The 20,829-nt window shown below is 36.1% G+C and overlaps 1 protein-coding gene across 1 annotated transcript; it reads right to left on the bottom strand.

Moving 5' to 3' along the window:
* Positions 1-10,801: 10,801 nt before the first annotated feature.
* Positions 10,802-17,754, bottom strand: LOC117342608 (failed axon connections-like). Its single transcript, XM_033904805.1, has 5 exons — positions 17,667-17,754; positions 16,096-16,292; positions 14,401-14,512; positions 11,906-12,043; positions 10,802-11,156 (listed from the first exon to the last, which is right to left on the bottom strand). Exons 1-5 carry the CDS (start codon positions 17,745-17,747, stop codon positions 10,998-11,000), a joined length of 687 nt encoding a protein of 228 aa, XP_033760696.1. The 5' UTR covers positions 17,748-17,754; the 3' UTR covers positions 10,802-10,997.
* Between the last annotated feature and the right edge of the window lie 3,075 nt (positions 17,755-20,829).

The raw sequence follows: 20,829 nt of genomic DNA, 5'->3' as shown, positions 1-20,829 counted from the left end.
ATGTATCATTATATTATTACTCCATAGCTAGGGTGACTATAGATTGGGGGATGAATACAAAATAATGATCCAGGATAATGCTGTAAGTGTTTGATAAAATGACAAATGAGCAAAACGTCAATTTCATTTTGGTAGTTATAGCTTCAAACTCCAAGGAGAGTAAAAATCTAACAAGGACATTGATACTGCAAAGGAAGGATTTCTTTGAGTTAGAAGGATTAAAATTTGCACATTTTGGAAAATCACATATTTGTACTAAGCATCTTGTGCTTTCACAGAGTGAGACTTTCTTCTTTGTGGGGCCGCGGTGGCCGAGTGGTTAAGGTGTCCCGACACTTTAATACTAGCCCTCCACCTCTGGGTTGCGAGTTCGAAACCTACGTGGGGCAGTTGCCAGGTACTGACCGTAGGCTGGTGGTTTTTCTCCGGGTACTCCGGCTTTCCTCCACCTCCAAAACCTGGCACGTCCTTAAATGACCCTGGCTGTTAATAGGACGTTAAACAAAAACAAACCAAACTTTCTTCTTTATAGAGAACATAGTTTTCAGATAAACATCATCAATGTCCAAGATCATGTGGCCTGATTTTGGGGAGTTAAGTTTAACATGAACACCTCTCTCCCCCAAAAATGGCTTCAGGAGTTACATAACTATACGAGGATAGCTGGACCTGTACACTTTTTAACTAGTTTATGAAAGAATGACATTTATATTGATATATCAGCAAAATTTCCCTCTTTTATACGTAGATTTAAAGTATGTTTCAAAATTACACAAAAGATGTTTGAATAGACAAAATACACTGAACACTGTGTGAATGCAAGGTTTTTCCATTTTTTCTTTCTCACCTTTTCCAAAAGTTGCTTGACGGTTTGTTTTGCTCACTAGGATTTCTACATCTCAATATCTTTCTGTATCAGGAAATTTATTTTGAGGGTGGTGGACGATCATTTTTGTTACTGACCATGGGAGTATGAGGGCTTGTTGCCAGATGTAGCAGCCACATGTTGATGAAGTTGTTAATATCACAAAATGAGTTTTGTTGTCATTGGTACATTAAATTTATTTGTGAAATAAATTTATTTGTGAAAGGAATTCATGTTTGTTGTTGATTTTAGATACAGTCGTGTGAGACTGCAGCAAGCTAATGATACAAAAGTATGTAAGACTAATAGACTTTATTTACCGAGGATAAAAAAACCTGTTTAGCAAAGCTAATGATACAAAAGTATGTAAGACTAATAGACTTTATTTACCGAGGATAAAAACCTGTTTAGCAAAGTTAATGATACAAAAGTATGTAAGACTAATAAACTTTATTTACCGAGGATAAAAAAACCTGTTTAGCAAAGCTAATGATACAAAAGTATGTAAGACTAATAAACTTTATTTACCGAGGATAAAAAAACCTGTTTAGCAAAGCTAATGATACAAAAGTATGTAAGACTAATAAACTTTATTTACCGAGGATAAAAAAACCTGTTTAGCAAAGCTAATGATACAAATGTATGTAAGACTAATAAACTTTATTTACCGAGGATAAAAAAACCTGTTTAGCAAAGCTAATGATACAAAAGTATGTAAGACTAATAGACTTTATTTACCGAGGATAAAAAAACCTGTTTAGCAAAGCTAATGATACAAAAGTATGTAAGACTAATAAACTTTATTTACCGAGGATAAAAAAACCTGTTTAGCAAAGTTAATGATACAAAAGTATGTAAGACTAATAGACTCTATTTACCGAGGATAAAAAAACCTGTTTAGCAAAACTAATCTTCCACCAGGTCCTCTTCTTGGCTAACCAGCGGTTACATAAGGATTAACATCAATTATTTTTTCTGTTATACAGTCATAACAGAAAAAACTGGAGTGTACTCTATATAAACCGCGAACAGTTTTTTATGTTATGACTGTATAACAGAAAGAATAATTAATGTTAATTCTTATAATTTAATTTCGTCTTATACACACCAAGATATTTCACTTTCTTTGGCGAACTGTTTTCTGTGATAAATTATTACGCAACGTCATCAGCCAATCAAAAATTACGTTACATTTCGCAACGTAAAAAATTTTGTTATGGAGGTATAACAAAATTATTTCATCCAATGAAAATGCGTGTTTCATACAAAATTAAATTATATTATGCTAACCTTCATTTCAAATGAAATATAACTTAACGTAGTGTAACCCTTGGTTAGCGGCGATGCAGGGTCAACAGTAAAATTGATTAGTAAAAGACAAGATTGCTGTTACTATTGAGACATAAACTGTTGGTCTTACTTAAAACAACAATTATTAGCACAATTATTTCAAAGATTAAATGGACGTTCAATACAATTACAACTAGAAATTGTTGGCTAACAATTTGACAGGCTTTTCACACTTTGAGGAACTTATGGCAAAATTACCTTTATAACCTTGAATGTAGGTCAAGGTCATTTATTAAAGAAAACTTTGTAGAGCTTGATCCTATCATACTTCATGTCCAATATCATGTCCCTGGGACTCTACAATAAAACTATCACAAAAGCAATGAAATGTATTCTATGTGCTGACTCATAATTTGGTTTATTTGGTTTATTTTGAATAACGTCGTATTAACAGCTAAGGTCATTTAAGGACTGCCTCCCATGCTTGTGACATGCATGCGTATGTGTGTTTTGGGAGGCTGCGGTATGTACGTGTTAAGTCTCCTTGTGATAGGCCGAAACTTTTGTCGATTTATAGTGCTACTACACTGAAGCATTCTGCCGAAGACACCCAGCAGCGCACCCCACCCTGTCACATTACACTGACAACGGGCAAACCAGTCATCCCACTCCTAATATGCTGCGCGCTAAGCAGCAGTAGCAACTACCATTTTAAAGACTCTGGTATGTCTCGGCTAGGGGACAGAACCCAAAGCCTTCCTCACAGCGGCGAACGCTCAACTAAAGGCCTCATAACGGTTTTCAATTATTTCATTTGCATTAACAATAAAACTTAAACATAAAGTCGATAGAACAAGACAAATATAATTAAGATATGTGTATGTTTGTAGAGATACATTTGGAAACTATGAGGAGAATAGGACCATGTGTTTCGGTAGCAGAAGCGTCTTTGGCTTGGCTTTATTGACGACACGTTCACAAAACTATATCACATATGCCTCTATGTAGTCTAACACGCTACATCGAATATTTCTGTATCCTATTGCGTTCATACTACCATAAACACAACAAAATTGATGTTCAATCCCTATTTAAAGTAGTGTGTTGGGTGTACTTGACGATATGTAATTCTTTGCTTCACATTTAATCTTACAAATGTAACATATCGTATTGAAGTGATTTTAGATAAAGGCGAAATTATTATTCAAAAGACAAATTGATGTCGCCTTTAATTTTCAGTTCAGTGAAAAAAACTAGAATATAAAGAAAATATATATTGAGCGATCTCGGCGTCCATCAGTGCGTTACATATATACTCTCCGCAATTATCATGATTTGTTTGTTTGCTGGGTCTATATCGTCCCGTGAATAGCCAAGGTCATTTGAAGCAGGGTATCCTTGTAGTAGTTGGTGACTACTTCACTGAATTGCATACGGGAGCCCCGTTGTATGCCATCCAGAGCAATTAGGGTAAAGTGTCCTTCCCTGGGACACAGCCACGATATCACAGACTGGCCCGTTCATCAGGTTCCCTTATCATTGAGACTTACGTCCGTACAAGAGCACTTTCTTCTCAGAAATGGCGATAACAAAATTCAACTTTCAAAATTCAAGACGGAAATACATCATTTTAATGTACATGTAACAATAAAAAATTCAATGATTTGTAGGTAAGTCAAATTAAGATAAGATTATGTTCTCAAAGAAAGGGGAAACCCCATCGAAGCGTTTATGAATTGAGAAATGGTTTGGCCGAAATCATGAAGCCATAGGTGCTTAGCACGTTTATAAGTCCTAGACCAATTATAGACTAATATACATATTCTCTATATATTGGTATATAATCGGTCTTGTACTTATAAGCGTGCTAAGCACCTATGATGAAGCAAATATTACAAAGATTCTTTCTGGGTTTTGTAATCAATGCAACGAAGAAAATCTGTATTAAGGATTTAATACAGACGCAAAATTAACTTCATGTAGTATTTCGTCTTTTACGAATTCGGAAAAGCATGGTTTAATTGATTTTTGCAATCAAGAAATTGAAAACTTTTACACGCAGTGGTCTATCTATTGTATTAATTTGCACGTGCAGTGTAGTTTATTGTGTGGATCTTGGAGATCGAGTTCAAAAAATACAAACACGTGTTCTGATTTCATTCTGAAATTATTTTAATGATAAACTATGATAATATGAGTACAGATACAAATCGAAATACAATATCACCACATTTCTTAGTGTATCCATTATATAATGCATATCTGATGACGAGTTATGATGAATACAAATTTTGTTCAAAGAAAAAGATAACTATCTCCATTAAAACATACAAGATGATTATGTATATCATTTTTCGAGAAACAGGAAAACGTGCCTGACAAGTAGTTTGCATTTGTGTTCACCTAGTATTGTGCAAGCTAGCAGGCCGTGAACCAATCGGGAAACGTCGGCACTTTCCGTTAACTCGTTAATGGAAAGTGCCGACGTTTCCCAATTGGACGTAAACCAGTGTGGAAAAGTACAAGTGGAAAAAAAAGAACTCTGTGTTTGCGCTGTTTCTTGGTTGTTGGAAAGGTCAAAGCTTGTATGACTGTTCTGATGAGGTTCATAAATACTTGTTTAGTACATGTCACTGCAAAAATATGACGATAAAAAGGTTATTCTTGAAAAGAATAAGACTGTGTTCCGCCTTACAACTATCGGTCTTATTCAGGCTATGTCAGGCTCTCCAAATGAGAACCAAGGAGGTACCAGTTGAATAGTACAATGCATTGTCGAATCACAGGGACATGTTTAGTCTTATATCTAAACAATAGCCAGAAATACCTATATATCGAGTCTTTATATGTAGGTATTTCTGGCTATTTTTTAATGTTAGACTTGACATGCTCCGGAGGTCGAATCAAACTTACATACCTAAACCCCGTCTCGGAGTCTCAAGTCGCACTGACGTTTGGGATTATCTCGATATCTCCACCAGTATAATTACGTATTGTATGTAACTGATTGTTCGGTTAATATCTTCTCCTATTATACAAACATGTAAATATACATACCAACAGCATTTAAACGATATATAGAAAATTAATGTTGCTGAAAAATAAATAATTAAAATAAATATTTACACGTTTTGTTTACGAACGCAAAACTGCAGTCCCCTTTCTTACACGTTTGTTTATAAAAAACTACTTCCGTTTGCTCTGCATCTTTCCAATACCATAGCAGTTAGAGTACAATATGCAAATCAATCATGGTGATATGACCACTATTATGACGTCATCAATTTGATTGCAATAACACCAACTTCAAAAACTGGATTAACTAGAGTGCATACAAACAAAATGAATAACCACTAATATGATTTTTATTACGGGTAACAGTATTTCCCGCAAAAATGTTTAGACAATGAATCGTGAATGTATCGTAATGTTGCATCTATCTGCAATGTAAATATCAAATTAACATCATTCAAATGCATCAGGTGTTTTTCTTATCCACGACACATATACTTATATATCCTCGATACTAACGTGGTACAGTGTACACTTAAAACAAGAAATATCTTTTTTAAAAGATGAACGACATAGTTTTAATGCTGGTGGTTATAATGCAAACTGCTGGTGAAATAAGTTAACGACCTAATGCGTTTCAGCAATGATAACAAATCAGTTTGAGTCATTTTTGGTGATAATAAGGCTGCATTTGAATCTGGAATATAAGTTTATTAATGTGTCATTTAAAAAGATACATCCACTTATTCATCTTGCATTCAATCTTACCTTTGTTTTGTTTTTAACTGCATTCTGCATTTTACATTTACCGCTACATTGTCCAATCACATACTTCATCTTGACCAGTAACGCCACCTGTCGCCTCATATCCGGGACCAAAAGAATATTATACGGCTATGCCGAAAAATCATCAGGGTGTAGGCGGACATGCTACTTCGAGTACTGTAAAAGTGGATATTTTCTCGCGTTGAAATTTTCGCTTAGTCAGCCTCCAAACTGTTCGCGGTGTGGATATTTTCGCGCTGTCAGTCATGATGAAAATATATTTTCGCGCTGCGATGTCATTTGCCATGTACATAAAGTAAGATTATTTTCGGCAATTGACAGCTCGCGACGATCGGTCCAGTAAATATACCAAATTTTGATCAATAGACACGTTTAAGTTAATTTGTTGTAAGTGTGGTCATTGCGTTACGTCTGTGTGACAGAAAAAATATATATCAGATGTATTAGCGTTGTTTTACATTGAAAATACACCACGTACGAGACATCTGATTGCAACTTTAGGCCCCGAAAATGTATAAATAACAGGCGTTATCTGAGGCAGCAGTCGCACTCCAAATGTGATGATGAAGATGTTTGTTTTGATTGTTTGATTGAATCCGTCCACCATCCGAGACTACTCCAGTAAGTCGACCTCTGTGTCGTTTCTCAAACCTGGGTACCTGAATACCCCCTTTAAAGAATTAAATGAAGCATAGGGTTTCATTTCGACATTACGGTCGACAAAACTGGAAATACACATATGGTCCCCCGCCTGCTGACGGCGGTAAACCTCGATGAGGAGAATTCAAGATCTCACCGGCTTGATGGACTTAACCTCAACACACGGCTTCCTTTCTTCAACAGGATAGGGAACAGCACTGCAGTGTCCTTTCCCGAATCCTCGGAGGACATGGTCAGGAAATAATGGAACAACAGGGAAGTTCCAGTTCCAGACTTTTGAGTAATGTTTGATTGTGTTTGTTTTTTTCCCTGTTGTTTGCTGTATGTGTCGATCCGGTTTTGACTCGCCTTGGTGATCAGCATCTTATCAAAACCCATAAGTGTGCAACTTGTATTTCTTTCACCACCAGCCATGGAACCGAACTGGAGAACACTTCTTTGGCACGAGTTTCCTGTGTCAAAGTGTCAGGGTTACAACAAATAAACAAAAAAGAGAAAGCGACTGTGGAGTTTTCCGGCTATTGCCCCTAAACCACTGTTGTCTGGAGACGTGACCAGGCAATTGATAACATATAGGGGCTTTTCACCACCCTTCTTGTCCAAGTCTTAAAGCAAAAGTGGTGTGTTGTAGACGTAATGGCTATGTAATCTAAAGTCATGCTGCTCAACCACCAGGACCATCTTCCCTGGACTTATTGGACGAAAACCACGACAAACGGTTTGGCTCAAGATTAAGCTATTTGATTTTGATTTCTTTTCGTCAGGTTCCTCAACTTGGACCTATCTGGCATGGTCTAACCTAACAGATCTTAGCTCCAAAACTCCATGTTTCATTGGAACACGCAAGTCGCCGGACAACGACAAGATAGCAATCCACTCCTGAAGCCAATTTTTAAAAGAACAATTCTTACTATTTAAAGGAGTTGTAGTAAGTCTTTATGGGCTACGGTCGAGGATCAGATTCAATATACTGGTACGAATTATTTTTATTGATAATGAACGAATAAAAACTATCGCAATGTATCATGGACACGCAAAATAACATCTAACTTACCTTTAAACATACGAATGATAAATCAGGTCGTACATACGAATGTCGTTCATACGAAGTCACGTTTCCAGTTTCATGGCGAAAGGACAATTGCTTGGGAGACATTTTGCCATCTCGCGGGGAAAATCATGGAGGTAAACCACATCTCTTTTCCATTCCGGTCTCCACATCTTGTGTCGCACATCCTTCTCGTCCGCCATTGCACACGTACCATATATTTTTACCTTTGAGATAATGTGGGAGCTGTTTGTCCCCTCGGTTATCCATCCATATTTACTTAGATTACGTAATGCTTATCATGAATAATCTATCGGCTCTGTTTAAACAAGTACGATTTGTATTTCTATAAAGTTTGAGTATGTAACCAATGATTTGAGAGGTCACCAAAACTGTGATAACACTGACTTTTCTGTTTCAAGAACTTTACAAACTGGCGTAAAACTAAGCTATATTGAAATGTAAATATCGTTATTTATCAAGATAGTCAGCAATTACACAATATAATTTTCATCACTGAAATAGGATAATATATAAACAACAGAGAATGCTATAGAAACAACAGAATCCATCCACTAAAATAGGATCCTATATATAAACAACAGAATCCACTCGCTGAAATAGGATCCTATATATAAACAACATAATCCACTCACTAAAATAGGATCCTATATATAAACAACAGAATTCATTCACTAAAATAGGATTATATATATAAACAACAGAATCCACTCGCTGAAATAGGATTCCTATATATAAACAACAGAAACCATTCACTAAAATAGGCTCCTATATATAAACAACAGAATTCATTCACTAAAATAGGATCCCATATCTAAACAACAGAATCCACTCACTAAAATAGGATCCTACATGTAAACAACAGAATCCACTCACTAATATAGGATCCTATATCTGAACAACAGAATCCACTCACTAAAATAGGATCCTATATCTAAACAACAGAATCCACTCACTGAAATAGGATCATATATCTAAACAACAGAATCCACTCACTCAAATAGGATCATATATCTAAACAACAGAATCCACTCACTAAACAGTAAACAATAGAATCCGCTCACTAAAACAGTAAACAACAGAATCCACTCACTAAAACAGTGAACAACAGAATCCCCTCACTAAAACAGTGAACAACAGAATCCACTCACTAAAACAGTAAACGACAGAATCCGCTCACTAAAACAGTAAACAGCAGAATCCACTCACTAAAACAGTGAACAACAGAATCCACTCACTAAAACAGTAAATAACAGAATCCGCTCACTAAAACATTAAACAACAGAATCCGCTCTCTAAAAGAATAAACAACAGAATCCGCTCACTAAAACAATAAACAACAGAATACGCTCACTAAAACAGTAAACAACAGAATCCACTCACTAAAACAGTAAACAACAGAACCCACTCACTAAAACAGTAAACAACAGAATCCGCTCACTAAAACAGTAAACAACAGAATCCACTCACTAAAACAGTAAACAACAGAATCCACTCACTAAAACAGTAAACAACAGAATCCGCTCACTAAAACAGTAAACAACAGAATCCACTCACTAAAACAGTAAACAACAGAATCCACTCACTAAAACAGTAAAACAATCCACTCACTAAAACAGTAAACAACAGAATCCGCTCACTAAAACAGTAAACAACAGAATACGCTCACTAAAACAGTAAACAACAGAATACGCTCACTAAAACAGTAAACAACAGAATCCACTCACTAAAACAGTAAACAACAGAATCCGCTCACTAAAACAGTAAACAACAGAATACGCTCACTAAAACAGTTAGAACGAATATTCATACCCTGCCTACACTGCTCTCCGGCAGGGTATGAAGTCCCTCCCATTGCCGATAGTGTAGCAAGCCCCGATGTGATTCACATCGGGCAGTATTAGCAGTGGTAAATTTTTTCTCGGATAAAAAAACCCATGTAAATTGATGATTCTAGTATCTATGATGAATATTCAAGCAACAAACCTGCACATTACTTCAAATGTTTGACAATAAATGGTAAAATCCAAAACGAGCAAGACACACGGAGATATCAGTTCAAACATACCGCCATCTTTGATACAAGTGTAAAGGTCAATTTCCTTATAAGGAAATCAAAATAAATTGATGCTAATGAGGTTTCCCGCGAGATTTCAACAGAAAAACAGATTCGGAGTAATATATCTCGGTAAGGAAGGTCAATTCATTCTGAAATTATTTAATTACGCAAAGTAAGATTCGCTTTCTTCACAAAAGTTACAAAAGAGTGGTTAAATATCTCTGATTATGTATTTATTTATCGTAGTAGCTTCATCCATATATGGATCACGGGTTCCATATTTGGGTTAGAATCCTCGCGAGAGTTCTTCGAGAAGTATCATGGCGGATCATGGAGACAACTCCGAGCAGTATGATATCAGAATATGCGAATTAAAGATTTCTAGATTAGACGGTAGGCTAATACATTGCAAAATTGAATTAGAAATGTTTCATTATACGAACTATTACTCCAAAGTTAAACGATATCCGCTATTTGTAGCATTTTCGAGGTTCACTGTTTTGCTACATTACGAGCAATGGGAGGGAATCGTAGCTCTGACGACGACCATCTGTCAAAAATTATCCGTCCGTCGTCCAGAGCTACGTTATCGCAGCTATAAAACAGTAAACAACAGAATACGCTCACTAAAACAGTAAACAACAGAATACGCTCACTAAAACAGTGAACAACAGAATCCGCTCACTAAAACAGTAAACAACAGAATACGCTCACTAAAACAGTGAATAACAGAATCCGCTCACTAAAACAGTGAACAACAGAATCCACTCACTAAAACAGTAAACAACAGAATCCACTCACTAAAACAGTAAACTACAGAATCCGCTCACTAAAACAGTAAACAACAGAATCCACTCACTAAAACAGTAAACAACTGAACCAAATACACTAAAACAGTAAACAACAGAATACGCTCACTAAAACAGTAAACAACAGAATCCACTCACTAAAACAGTAAACAACATAATACGCTCACTAAAACAGTAAACAACAGAATTTACTCACTAAAATAGTAAACAACAGAACCCACTCACTAAAATAGTAAACAACAGAATACAGGTGTTGAATTGTAAATTTATTTTCTGTTAAAATCGATAAAACGAACGAAATATTAACAAACTATACATTTCCATGGAGGACCTTGGACATGAAGAAATAGACCACGTGATCTAAAGGGCGACCGCCGTCTGATTCATCGATGACATTCGCCATATCGATTCAAGTCAAATCAGTATTAGATTCTCTCAGGTTGGTTGTCATATTTTCTGGTCATCCCAGTGGGGCCAGAACTGGACCTTCAGTCTATCGACATAGTCCAGAATGTTCGGACATTCTTCCCGGATAACCTGCATCATCGGAAAGTCCATCGGGACACATGTGATCTGGGTCAGGAATCCAAACAGCGTACAGTCAATCTGTAGGACAGAAATACGTCTGATGAGTTTGTCTCCGATCGTCAAAACCGTCAAACAGAAAACGCACCTCCTTCCTTTGTTTTATTTCTGTCACCAAAATACCAATTAAGAATAGAAATTATAAAAATGTAAAAACACAGCAGCAGATTTCGACAATTATTGTATTTTCATATTTGTCACGTGATCTCAGGCAAATCACTAATATCGCCTCAAAGCATCCTTATCAGTTAGTTAATTATAGGTAGAAGGTCTTGATTGATGAGTAAGTTCCTCAGGTTAAACAATGTGTCACGTGATCTGGTACGATATTTCAGCGAGATCGCACTTTATTGTAACATTTTTTCCTATAATCTTCGTCATTAACTTTTCAAATGACGTAATCGGGAATAAGGAAATAAAAATTATTCTGAGAATTGTTACTTAAGAAGTATATATAATAGTTTACCTGACAATTGTTACTTAAGAAGTATATATAATAGTTTACCTGGGAATTGTTACTTAAGAAGTATATATAATAGTTTACCTGGGAATTGTTACTTAAGAAGTATATATAATAGTTTACCTGGGAATTGTTACTTAAGAAGTATATATAATAGTTTACCTGGGAATTGTTACTTAAGAAGTATATATAATAGTTTACCTGGGAATTGTTACTTAAGAAGTATATGTAATCATTTAGCTGAGAATTGTTACCGAAGGTTTTTTGTTGTACTTGTTTATTTCAGATAGTTTCTGTAACAAATCCTTACCAATGTTGGGAAATCCCCGAGGAAATATGTCTTTGTTCCAAGGAAGTTTGAAATAGCCCTAACGTCGTCACAGCCTATCTTGTAAATTTCTTCGTTACTATGGCGACCAATGCCATGTTTCCAAGCTCGGTCCTTCAACTGAAAACATAGTCCTGAAAAAAATTTACTCTACACAAATAACGAGATATCAATTCAAAAATGCAATCGGTTAATTACTTGTGCTACAATCAGCAAAAGTAAATGTACAGTTGCTCTGTCAGTGACGATGGTACAGCAGCTGTTTTACTATAGTATAACTCGGATGAAGTAGAGTATTAGTACACTAGTATTACAACAAATTAGTAACAATAATTACAATCACTATTTACCCTGAAATAAGATTAATTAACGTATAAAACAATGCGTTATATTCATATATGATCATTATAGTTGTAATAATTATTACATTATTACAGGGGAGAATTAAGCAGTGTTTTTTATGTAAATTAACTTTATTTATTTTACAACAATTGCGAAACAAGTTCTATAAACTTATGTCAACCATGCTTGTTGGCTCGGATTGAAGCGCGCGATGGGTCTTACTGTGGGAGGAGACAGGGAAAACCCACGTGGCCGGGCAGGTGACCCCATACCTTTTCACGGCGATCGGGGAATCGAACCCTGGCCGCCTAGGTGAAAGGAGAGTGTGTTACCACTGTGCCTCCCGACCATCCCTAGGGAGTAATATGACTGTGTATCTTAAAGAACAGTTGAAGTTTTCGACGGGATCGTCTCTGGGTTAAAGGTTCACAGTCCGTTTCAGTATGAAGTGATTGTTGATGCAATAAAATCCAAGTTTGAACTGACATAGTAATACTGGTGTAAATAGTTCGATCTAATATTCGAAGATAGGGAACATTCTATTGTAAAGTGTTAAGTAGTAAATTATGTTGATGTTATAAACGGTGTGGGCGAGTCCCCCCCCCCCCCCCCCCCCCCCCCTCTTTGCGAGTCCCCCCCCCCCCCCCCCCCCCCCCCCCCTTTTGCGAGACAGAATTTTGTCCAAAAGCCAAAATATTGTATTCAAAGGATTGTGTGAAATGCACGCAAGATATTTGCACCTTCCAATGCAAATTAAGTGTTTGATACAGTAGAGCTTTTGATAAAACCACACTTAACAGCTGTTTCGTCAATATGACTCGTCAGTAATGCTAAGGGTCTAAGTATTGGTAACTAGAAGCAACTGAGGAAACTGGATAGAAGTCAAAAGAAATGTCAAAATAAAGATAGAAAATTGCACCGGCCGTATAATTCAATAAATTTTATGCTGATAATTTTCAATATTGGATTTCAAATGAACGGCACGTACAGGTGTAATGCTGAATCATGTCTCTATTCAGATGAATCAAAACGAGACATGCAGGTTACGGCAAACCTCGGTTACTATATATAGATCCACCAGTACGGTACTCAAAATCATCAGCCTTTGATTTATTTATCTATTTATCTATTTATCATTATTATTATTGCTTCCTACGATTCGTACCCATCACCGAACCTCTGAACGTCAATGCAGCGCCATGCTAAAATAGTACAGGTTCGTCCCGGGAGTAAGACATTTTAATCGGTTACCAAAGGTTGATATCATGACCGTATCAACCTCATTAAATGTTCATAACAGTAAATTGTCTTTGGAATATTTTTCTTTGCTGTAATTACGTTTTTGTCGCCAGATGAAGGGGAAAGAAAGACAATAGCTTATAACGTCTAGTTATTCATCGCAAGAATAATGAAGGATAAGGCAAGAAATCAGAGATAAAACACTTTTAGATATCTACAGGAGAACGCAACGCAACGAACAGATACATACAGTATGGTGTCAAGTTAAGGCCATTTCGCAATCTCGAAATCTCGCTCTGACGACTTTCAATCGAGATCGCTAGATGGTCCGGTTAAAGCTATCTCGAACCTCGAAATCTCGCTCTGACGACTTTCAATCGAGATCGCTAGGTGGTCCGGTTAAAGCTATCTCGAACCTCGAAATCTCGCTCTGACGACTTTAAATCGAGATCGGGAGATGGTCCGGTTAGAGCCATCTGGAACCTCGAAATCTCGGTCTGACGACTTTAAATCGAGATCGGGAGATGGTCCGGTTAGAGCCATCTGGAACCTCGAAATCTCGGTCTGACGACTTTAAATCGAGATCGCGAGATGGTCCTAGTCACAGGGACCTGGGAATTAGTTACAGTCTACACGTATTTGGACCTTCCTTGGTGTATATAGCACATTTATATATGAACAAAGGGGATGACATTTTTACCGAATTTTAATCTAGCCCCCCAAAACGTCTCAAAATGTGCTATACACACCAAGGAAGGTCCAAATACATGTAGACTATAACTAAGTCCCTTTGGTCCTAATCCGTGTTCTCATGATCTCGACCTTAATTCGACCAAGCGATATTGCGAGGTTGCCAGACAGGTTCATGGGTCTAAATCTGGGAAAGTTCGACGTACATTGTTCCCGATGTCGGCTCCAATCGCTTCGTTCACTTCATCTACCTCATTATATCTCACATACTTCTTATAATCCGCCTGGTGGTGAACATGGCGATACAGAAATATGGTCCTGAAAACAGCAAAGTACGGAGTTAGTTTTGCTTTTACAGAAACTTTAAAACGCCGACACTCCGGAGGCCATTATCAGGGGACAAAAATTAATTTCTGTGGATATGTTTAAAATGTCATCGGCAGTAAATACATCCATCTTTTTCAAGCATTATAGAGTACAAGTTCAAGTTCTTTATTGACTTTGAGTCTTCCGACTCATCAGTATCATATACATACATACTATACAAATTTTACATAACATTGACAACATCAGACAAAACAAGAAAACATAGATTCGTGACAGAGACAATATACTCGGAGAGCATAACTATGTTAAAGAAGCTCTTTTGACATTTGCCACTTTGATGTATTTGGCCAATTTTTCTAATTCTTTGGTATTTTGCCCGTTAAATAATTGTGTCAATTTTAACATACTTGTTGTTTTTTTTAAAAGTAACTTTTCAAATATTTCTTACGAATATCAGAATAACATGGGCATTTTAGAATAAAATGAAATTCATCTTCGACATCATTTAGATTACATACAGAACAAATTCTCAAGTGTCGCTGGATATTTTGATAACGACCTTTTTCTACATTTCAATCATAAGCTGACAGTCGAATTTTAGTAATTTCTTTTAAGTACCCTTTCCCTAACGCTTTTCTCAAATAACCCTGAATAACAAAATCATTGCTAAGACATAAATAAATGTTTGTTAGAACAACTCCCCGGGTCAACAATAAAACGTAGGGCACCCTAAGAATCACCTTTCTTTTTAAAACTACGTTTTAATTGTGTACATAATACTAGTAATGTATATGACGTCACCAGATGCAATTAAATTATGACGTAAAAGGACTTTAGTTCGTCGACGGTGACATTAGCAACAACTAAACCACGTAAAAGTTTGTCTTTATTACAAAGAGTACCGGCAAGTACTATGATTGATCACATGGTAATATCAGAGGCGAAAATGATTCTAAAAGCAATTAGATTATGTTGTGTCATCGGGGTCAATTTGTGCCGAAGGGTCAAGGTCGAATTTGTCGCAAACATAGTTATACAGGAGTATAAAACGATACCAAAAATTTATACATATTACAGTTAGGTCAGACATGCTGTTATTTGATTGGCTGATGTAAATTAATGAATTAAAACTACAATCTGAACAGCCTGTTAGCAACACCAAACAAAAGTACATATTGTTCATAGAACAACAACAACATGCGTCAGTGCGTGTCTAGAATTAAATGAATAAATAAATACCTATCACAGCTTCTAAACAAAACAGTTCTTCCCTTATAAGGAAATGTACATTACACATCCAATCGGTCCATTCGGCTAACCTCGGCCGATTCCGGTACCATTCATAAAAAAAGTAGATACGGAATCGGCCGAGATGTGACGAGTGTCAATCGGTCGTGACAATGTATAATATAACCAACTAGGGGAGATCACTCTCGAAACGACGGTTTGCACTCAGTACGGTAGATCCCGCATATGATAAGTCAAACATATTAAATCTACCAAAACTAACAGACTGTTCGCACTCTAGACATGACTTTAATATCATCAACTTTTAATTCTTTTGTTAAACATACCAGATTGAATTTTCCTCCACCATTTTTAAGAACGATATCCCGACCGCCTTGAGCTCTGGGGACACGCTGGGATAAAGTTCTTTGTTGAAATACGTCGCCAGTGTCTCCACGATGAAGTTAGAATCCGGTATTTCCTCCTCATTAAACATGACAAAGGGACTTTGCTTTTTCCTGGAGAATCCGATGTGGTCTATTACCTGCTCGTGGGACATGGAAAAGATGAAACACACAAACACATTCACATGTTTTACATTCACACAAAGTTTCGTTCCCTAGTTTGAACTTTGAAATAACTGGAAGGAAGAACAGAGAAAAAAACACATTCCTACAGAAATCGAACTCGGATCTCCGGTGTGATAAGCCACGAGTCTACCTCCTGAGCCAAAGAAGCATGCTCCGTCAGCTGAGTGACAGAGACTGTATCTAACACTTTGCACAAGCCACATTGACCGGTGCTTATTTACACTAATGGAATATATACAAAGGTCGTGACTAATGGACCCTGCAGGTAGGGCGTAAGAATTGTACCTGCTGCCCCCATTGCATGATCGTAAGAGGCGACTAAATTTGGGATCTTATCGTTTCTCTTCTTTCTGAACAGCTTTCTTCTTCCTAACGTCTCCCTTGATACTGCCTCACTATTTGGCCTATAGTTGAGCGTTCGCCCTGTGAGGAAGGCTTTGGGTTCTGTCCCCTGGCCGAGACATACCGGAGTCTTTAAAAGTGGTAGTTGCTGCTCCTGCTTAGCGCTCAGCATACAAGAAGTGGGACGACTGGTTCGCCCGTTGTCAGTATAATGTGACCGGGTGGGGTGTCCTGCTGGGTGTCTTCGGCAGTATGCTTCAGTGAGGTAGCACTATAAATCGGCAAAAGTTCCGGCCTATCACAAGGAGACCTAACACGAACATACTGCAGCCTCCCAAAACACACATACGCACTCACCACACGCATGCATGTCGCACGCACGTGAGGCCGTCCTTAATGACCTTGGCTGTTAATAGGACGTTAAACAAAATAAACCAAACCAAACTTATGTTAAACAAAAGCAAAGTTAACTGGTTTATCTTAATTAAAAGAACAGTTGTCTGGTTTATCTGGCGTTTTGGTGACTCTACACTTTGTTACGTTCATCAGACAAATCGAAAGTGAAGCAATATATATATTTTATTAAATTCCTAAAGTTTAGTTCCTGTTTCTAAATATTTCGAAAATAGGTCACGAATATTTAAAAGTGACTGAGCATATATCTTTTCCAGTGTGTTACTGAGACAGAATGGGTATATTGTCAATTTGCCACAGATTGACAGTGGCCATAGTTAGTTATTTACCTGTTAACCAACCAATCAACCAACATCAATCGATCTGTAATGTGAAAATCTATTTATAAATACACTCTGTTATAAACCTCGGGTTAACAGAGAAAATCGTATCGTGATTTGATACTGATGGTGATGTTGATGTTGACCGTCATCTATGTAGTAGCAATATCCGGTGTCGTTATATTAACAAATTGAGCAAATTCATACTAGTAATTACATATTGGGATACAGATTAAACAATCATAGAGCTACCTCATGTGGTATGTCGTTCATACGAAGCCACATTTCCAGTTTCATGGCGAAAGGAGACATGTTCGGGAGACACCTGGTCATCTCGCGGGGGAAATAAATATTTTGACTTTAAAAAAAAAAATTTCGAACGAAAATGTTAAATGTGCCAGTATAAACATAGTCATCAATGAACAAATACTTCCGTTTGCTCTGCAGCTTTCCAATACGATAGGAGTAAGAATACGATAATTGTAAATCAATTATGGTGATTTGACCACTATTATAACGTCATCAATTTTTATTACAATAACACCAACTTCACAAGCTGGATTTACTTGAGTAAGTAAAAAGAAACTGACATGTAACTAATATATACGCAGTTGCGTACACATCATTTAAAATAAATAAATAAATAAATAAATAAACAAAACCGCTGTTATCTATATTCGTTTATCTACCAACGAAATATGAATGATGAAACTAGGTAATAGGGATATGATTCTAATCAAACACAGTAATTGATATAATTAGTCATACCGTGACATGGAACGCAATCTATCAAACCTAAAATCTGCTTGGTTAAACTGGACCAAAGAAAAATCCGAAGGCAAGTTTCTTTGGAAGAAATTTCAATTCACACCTGCAAGAACCTTTAGCATCAGAACCGAGACAAAATGATAACGAAGCTCCCCTCTGATAGTCAGAATTGCTATACCTTCAAAATAAAGCAATTTTTTTTCCTAAATTGTCCTAATTTTCTTCCAGACTGCCCCCTGAGAAGCAATTCCTAACACGACACTAATAAAACAAAAAGCCCGCTATATGAAATTGCTCAGAAAATATTCGCAATGTTGTTCCTATAATGCCGTTAGAGTTATGTCCCTTGATTGTCACATCTATCTAGTCGCAGGGACTTGGCACACTATGAATTCCCAACCCATAGTTTACAGTATAAAGTGACTGGGTTGGTGAATTTTGACAAGCCCCTGTGGAACTACTCTTCTGTGCGTTTCCTGAGCCATCGATTAAGATGAAAATATAAAATAGATTTATTTTATAATTGCGAAACAAGTTATATCAACTTATATTAATTACGCTTATAAGGAAGGTTACCGTTTGAGGAAGCCATGGTACCCTGAGAAACCACACGTGGCCGGGCAGGTGACCGCATTTGATTTATCGCATCTGATCCAATGTGGCGACACGGACCAGGAAGCATTTTTCGCATAATCGACCTCAGTTTCATCAATTTATCCTAACTTAAAGGACACTCCATGTACCGATGAGATGTAAAGCTTTAAAGTCCATAAATTGAATTGAATTGAAAAAAAAAAAAAAAAAAAAAAATAGATAATAAATAAATAAATTAACTAATAATAATAAAAATATATATATATATAAGGCAATACAGAATGTTTGGAAAGAATAAAAAAAATGTTGAAAATATCAGCTGAGGATGACGAAACAGTGGCCTGCTTTGTATCAGGTTTTTCTGGAACACACGTCAGATTCAACGTGCATTTACCAAACTGTTTTTAAAACATTTTTCGAACGTTATAGATTAAAAAAGGATATGGTGAACATTAAGATTGTGATGATGGAATTTCAACGCAGGGGAAAAATAAAACATTTTCTCCGGCTTAGAAGCCAGAAATTCGTATCGCAACATGGATATCGGAGACTCCAAAATAAAATCAACCTACAAGAAATGTTTTTTTGATTTTTTAAAGAAAAAAGCCAAAATTTGGTAACACCAAAATTCCCCAATTAACAGTTTTTTTTTTTTTTTTGTATTTGTTTTATTTTTTCAGAGATTTTCATACAGTGTAAAGTACATAGTATACAATTGTATTCAGAATAATCATTATTACAGCACCATAGAATTGTAGATGATCAAACACAAATACACACATCTTAATCCAGATTCATAAAATCATTCACTTTTGATGAACTTTCTTAATGTTACTTTCCCACTGTATTTAAAGAAAGGAAGAAAGCAGAAGAGAAGTTGTAGAGCAAACAGAAAAATCATAACAATAACGCAATAGGAACGAAACAAGAAACATGGACAAAGACATATATATAGTAACAAAGACAGACATAGAGACAGAGAGAGAGAGGGAGAGAGAGACAGAGAGAGGTATCAGAAAATCTAATATTTACAGTATGGACTGTAGTCTAACCCAAATGTACCCAGGACAGACAGAATTGCTGGTAAGACAATTTAGGTCTGACTTATAATTAGACCAGCTTTACTGTATATGAATGAAGACTGGCAAGGGAAAGACAAGAGGATTTAAACATGTATTGTCGTCAGCAAGTGTCATCACATATGATTATAGCAATAAAATTTTATTTTGAAATCTTATAGAAACAATAATATGTATTAACTTTGGTTAAATATAACATTACAAAGTATAGCAGTACATAAGAATCTAAGGACAATAATCAGCAAATTGAAGTTCTAAGAGATATTAAGTAATTTTTGCCACTTTTTCCATTCATTTTGAAAATTTTCCTTATACTTGTCCCCTTTACCCATTGCAATATATTTTTGTGTAACATAATGATCTTTAATAGTTTTTTTGAGACCAGTCAAAGATAAATTATTTTGTAGACACCTTGTTGAATAAATATACTGTTTAATAATTAAAATGATTGTACTGTCTATTGGTGTTCTTATTCCATCTTGATTATATAATCCAAAAATAAAAGTTTCCTTATTATATGCGAAAGGTATCATTAAAGAATCTAATAAAAACTCAAAATTTTGTAACATAACTTGCACCTTATCACATTCCCAAAGTGTATGTTCTATTGTTTCAATATCAGTTTTGCACCAGTAGCAATACGGATTTTCTGCTATTCCTGCCTTAAATAGAAATGAATTTGTTGTTAAGATGTGTTGATTAATTCTATATTGTAGCCACTGTAGTTTTGAATTTTTGGTTATATAAAATGGCAATTTGTATATTTTCCTCCATGTTTCATTATCAAAGTTGAAGATATCCCATTTTTTTCTTCCAGTGGATATTATGTTATTTTTACTGAGTAAATAGTAAAAGTCTTTTGTTCCCTTTTTACTGCGAAAAAGAATTTCCATATCAATTGGTATAAATGGGTATATAGGAGATGATAGTTCCTGTTTCTGAATATGTTTTCTAATAGCTGAGATAAGTCCTTG

Source organism: Pecten maximus, chromosome 14, assembly GCF_902652985.1.
Source record: "Pecten maximus chromosome 14, xPecMax1.1, whole genome shotgun sequence".
Taxonomy (NCBI): Eukaryota; Metazoa; Mollusca; class Bivalvia; order Pectinida; family Pectinidae; genus Pecten; species Pecten maximus.
This window is presented reverse-complemented; position numbering and strand designations above follow the sequence as displayed.

Coding starts and splice junctions, on each gene's coding strand:
- LOC117342608 (XM_033904805.1), bottom strand. CDS start 17,747: ATGACCAGGTGTCTCCCGAACATGTCTCCTTTCGCCATGAAACTGGAA. Junction 14,513..16,095: donor GTGGAGGAAAATTCAATCTG/GTATGTTTAACA, acceptor TGCTGTTTTCAG/GACCATATTTCTGTATCGCC. Junction 12,044..14,400: donor GAGCCGACATCGGGAACAAT/GTACGTCGAACT, acceptor CTATGTTTTCAG/TTGAAGGACCGAGCTTGGAA.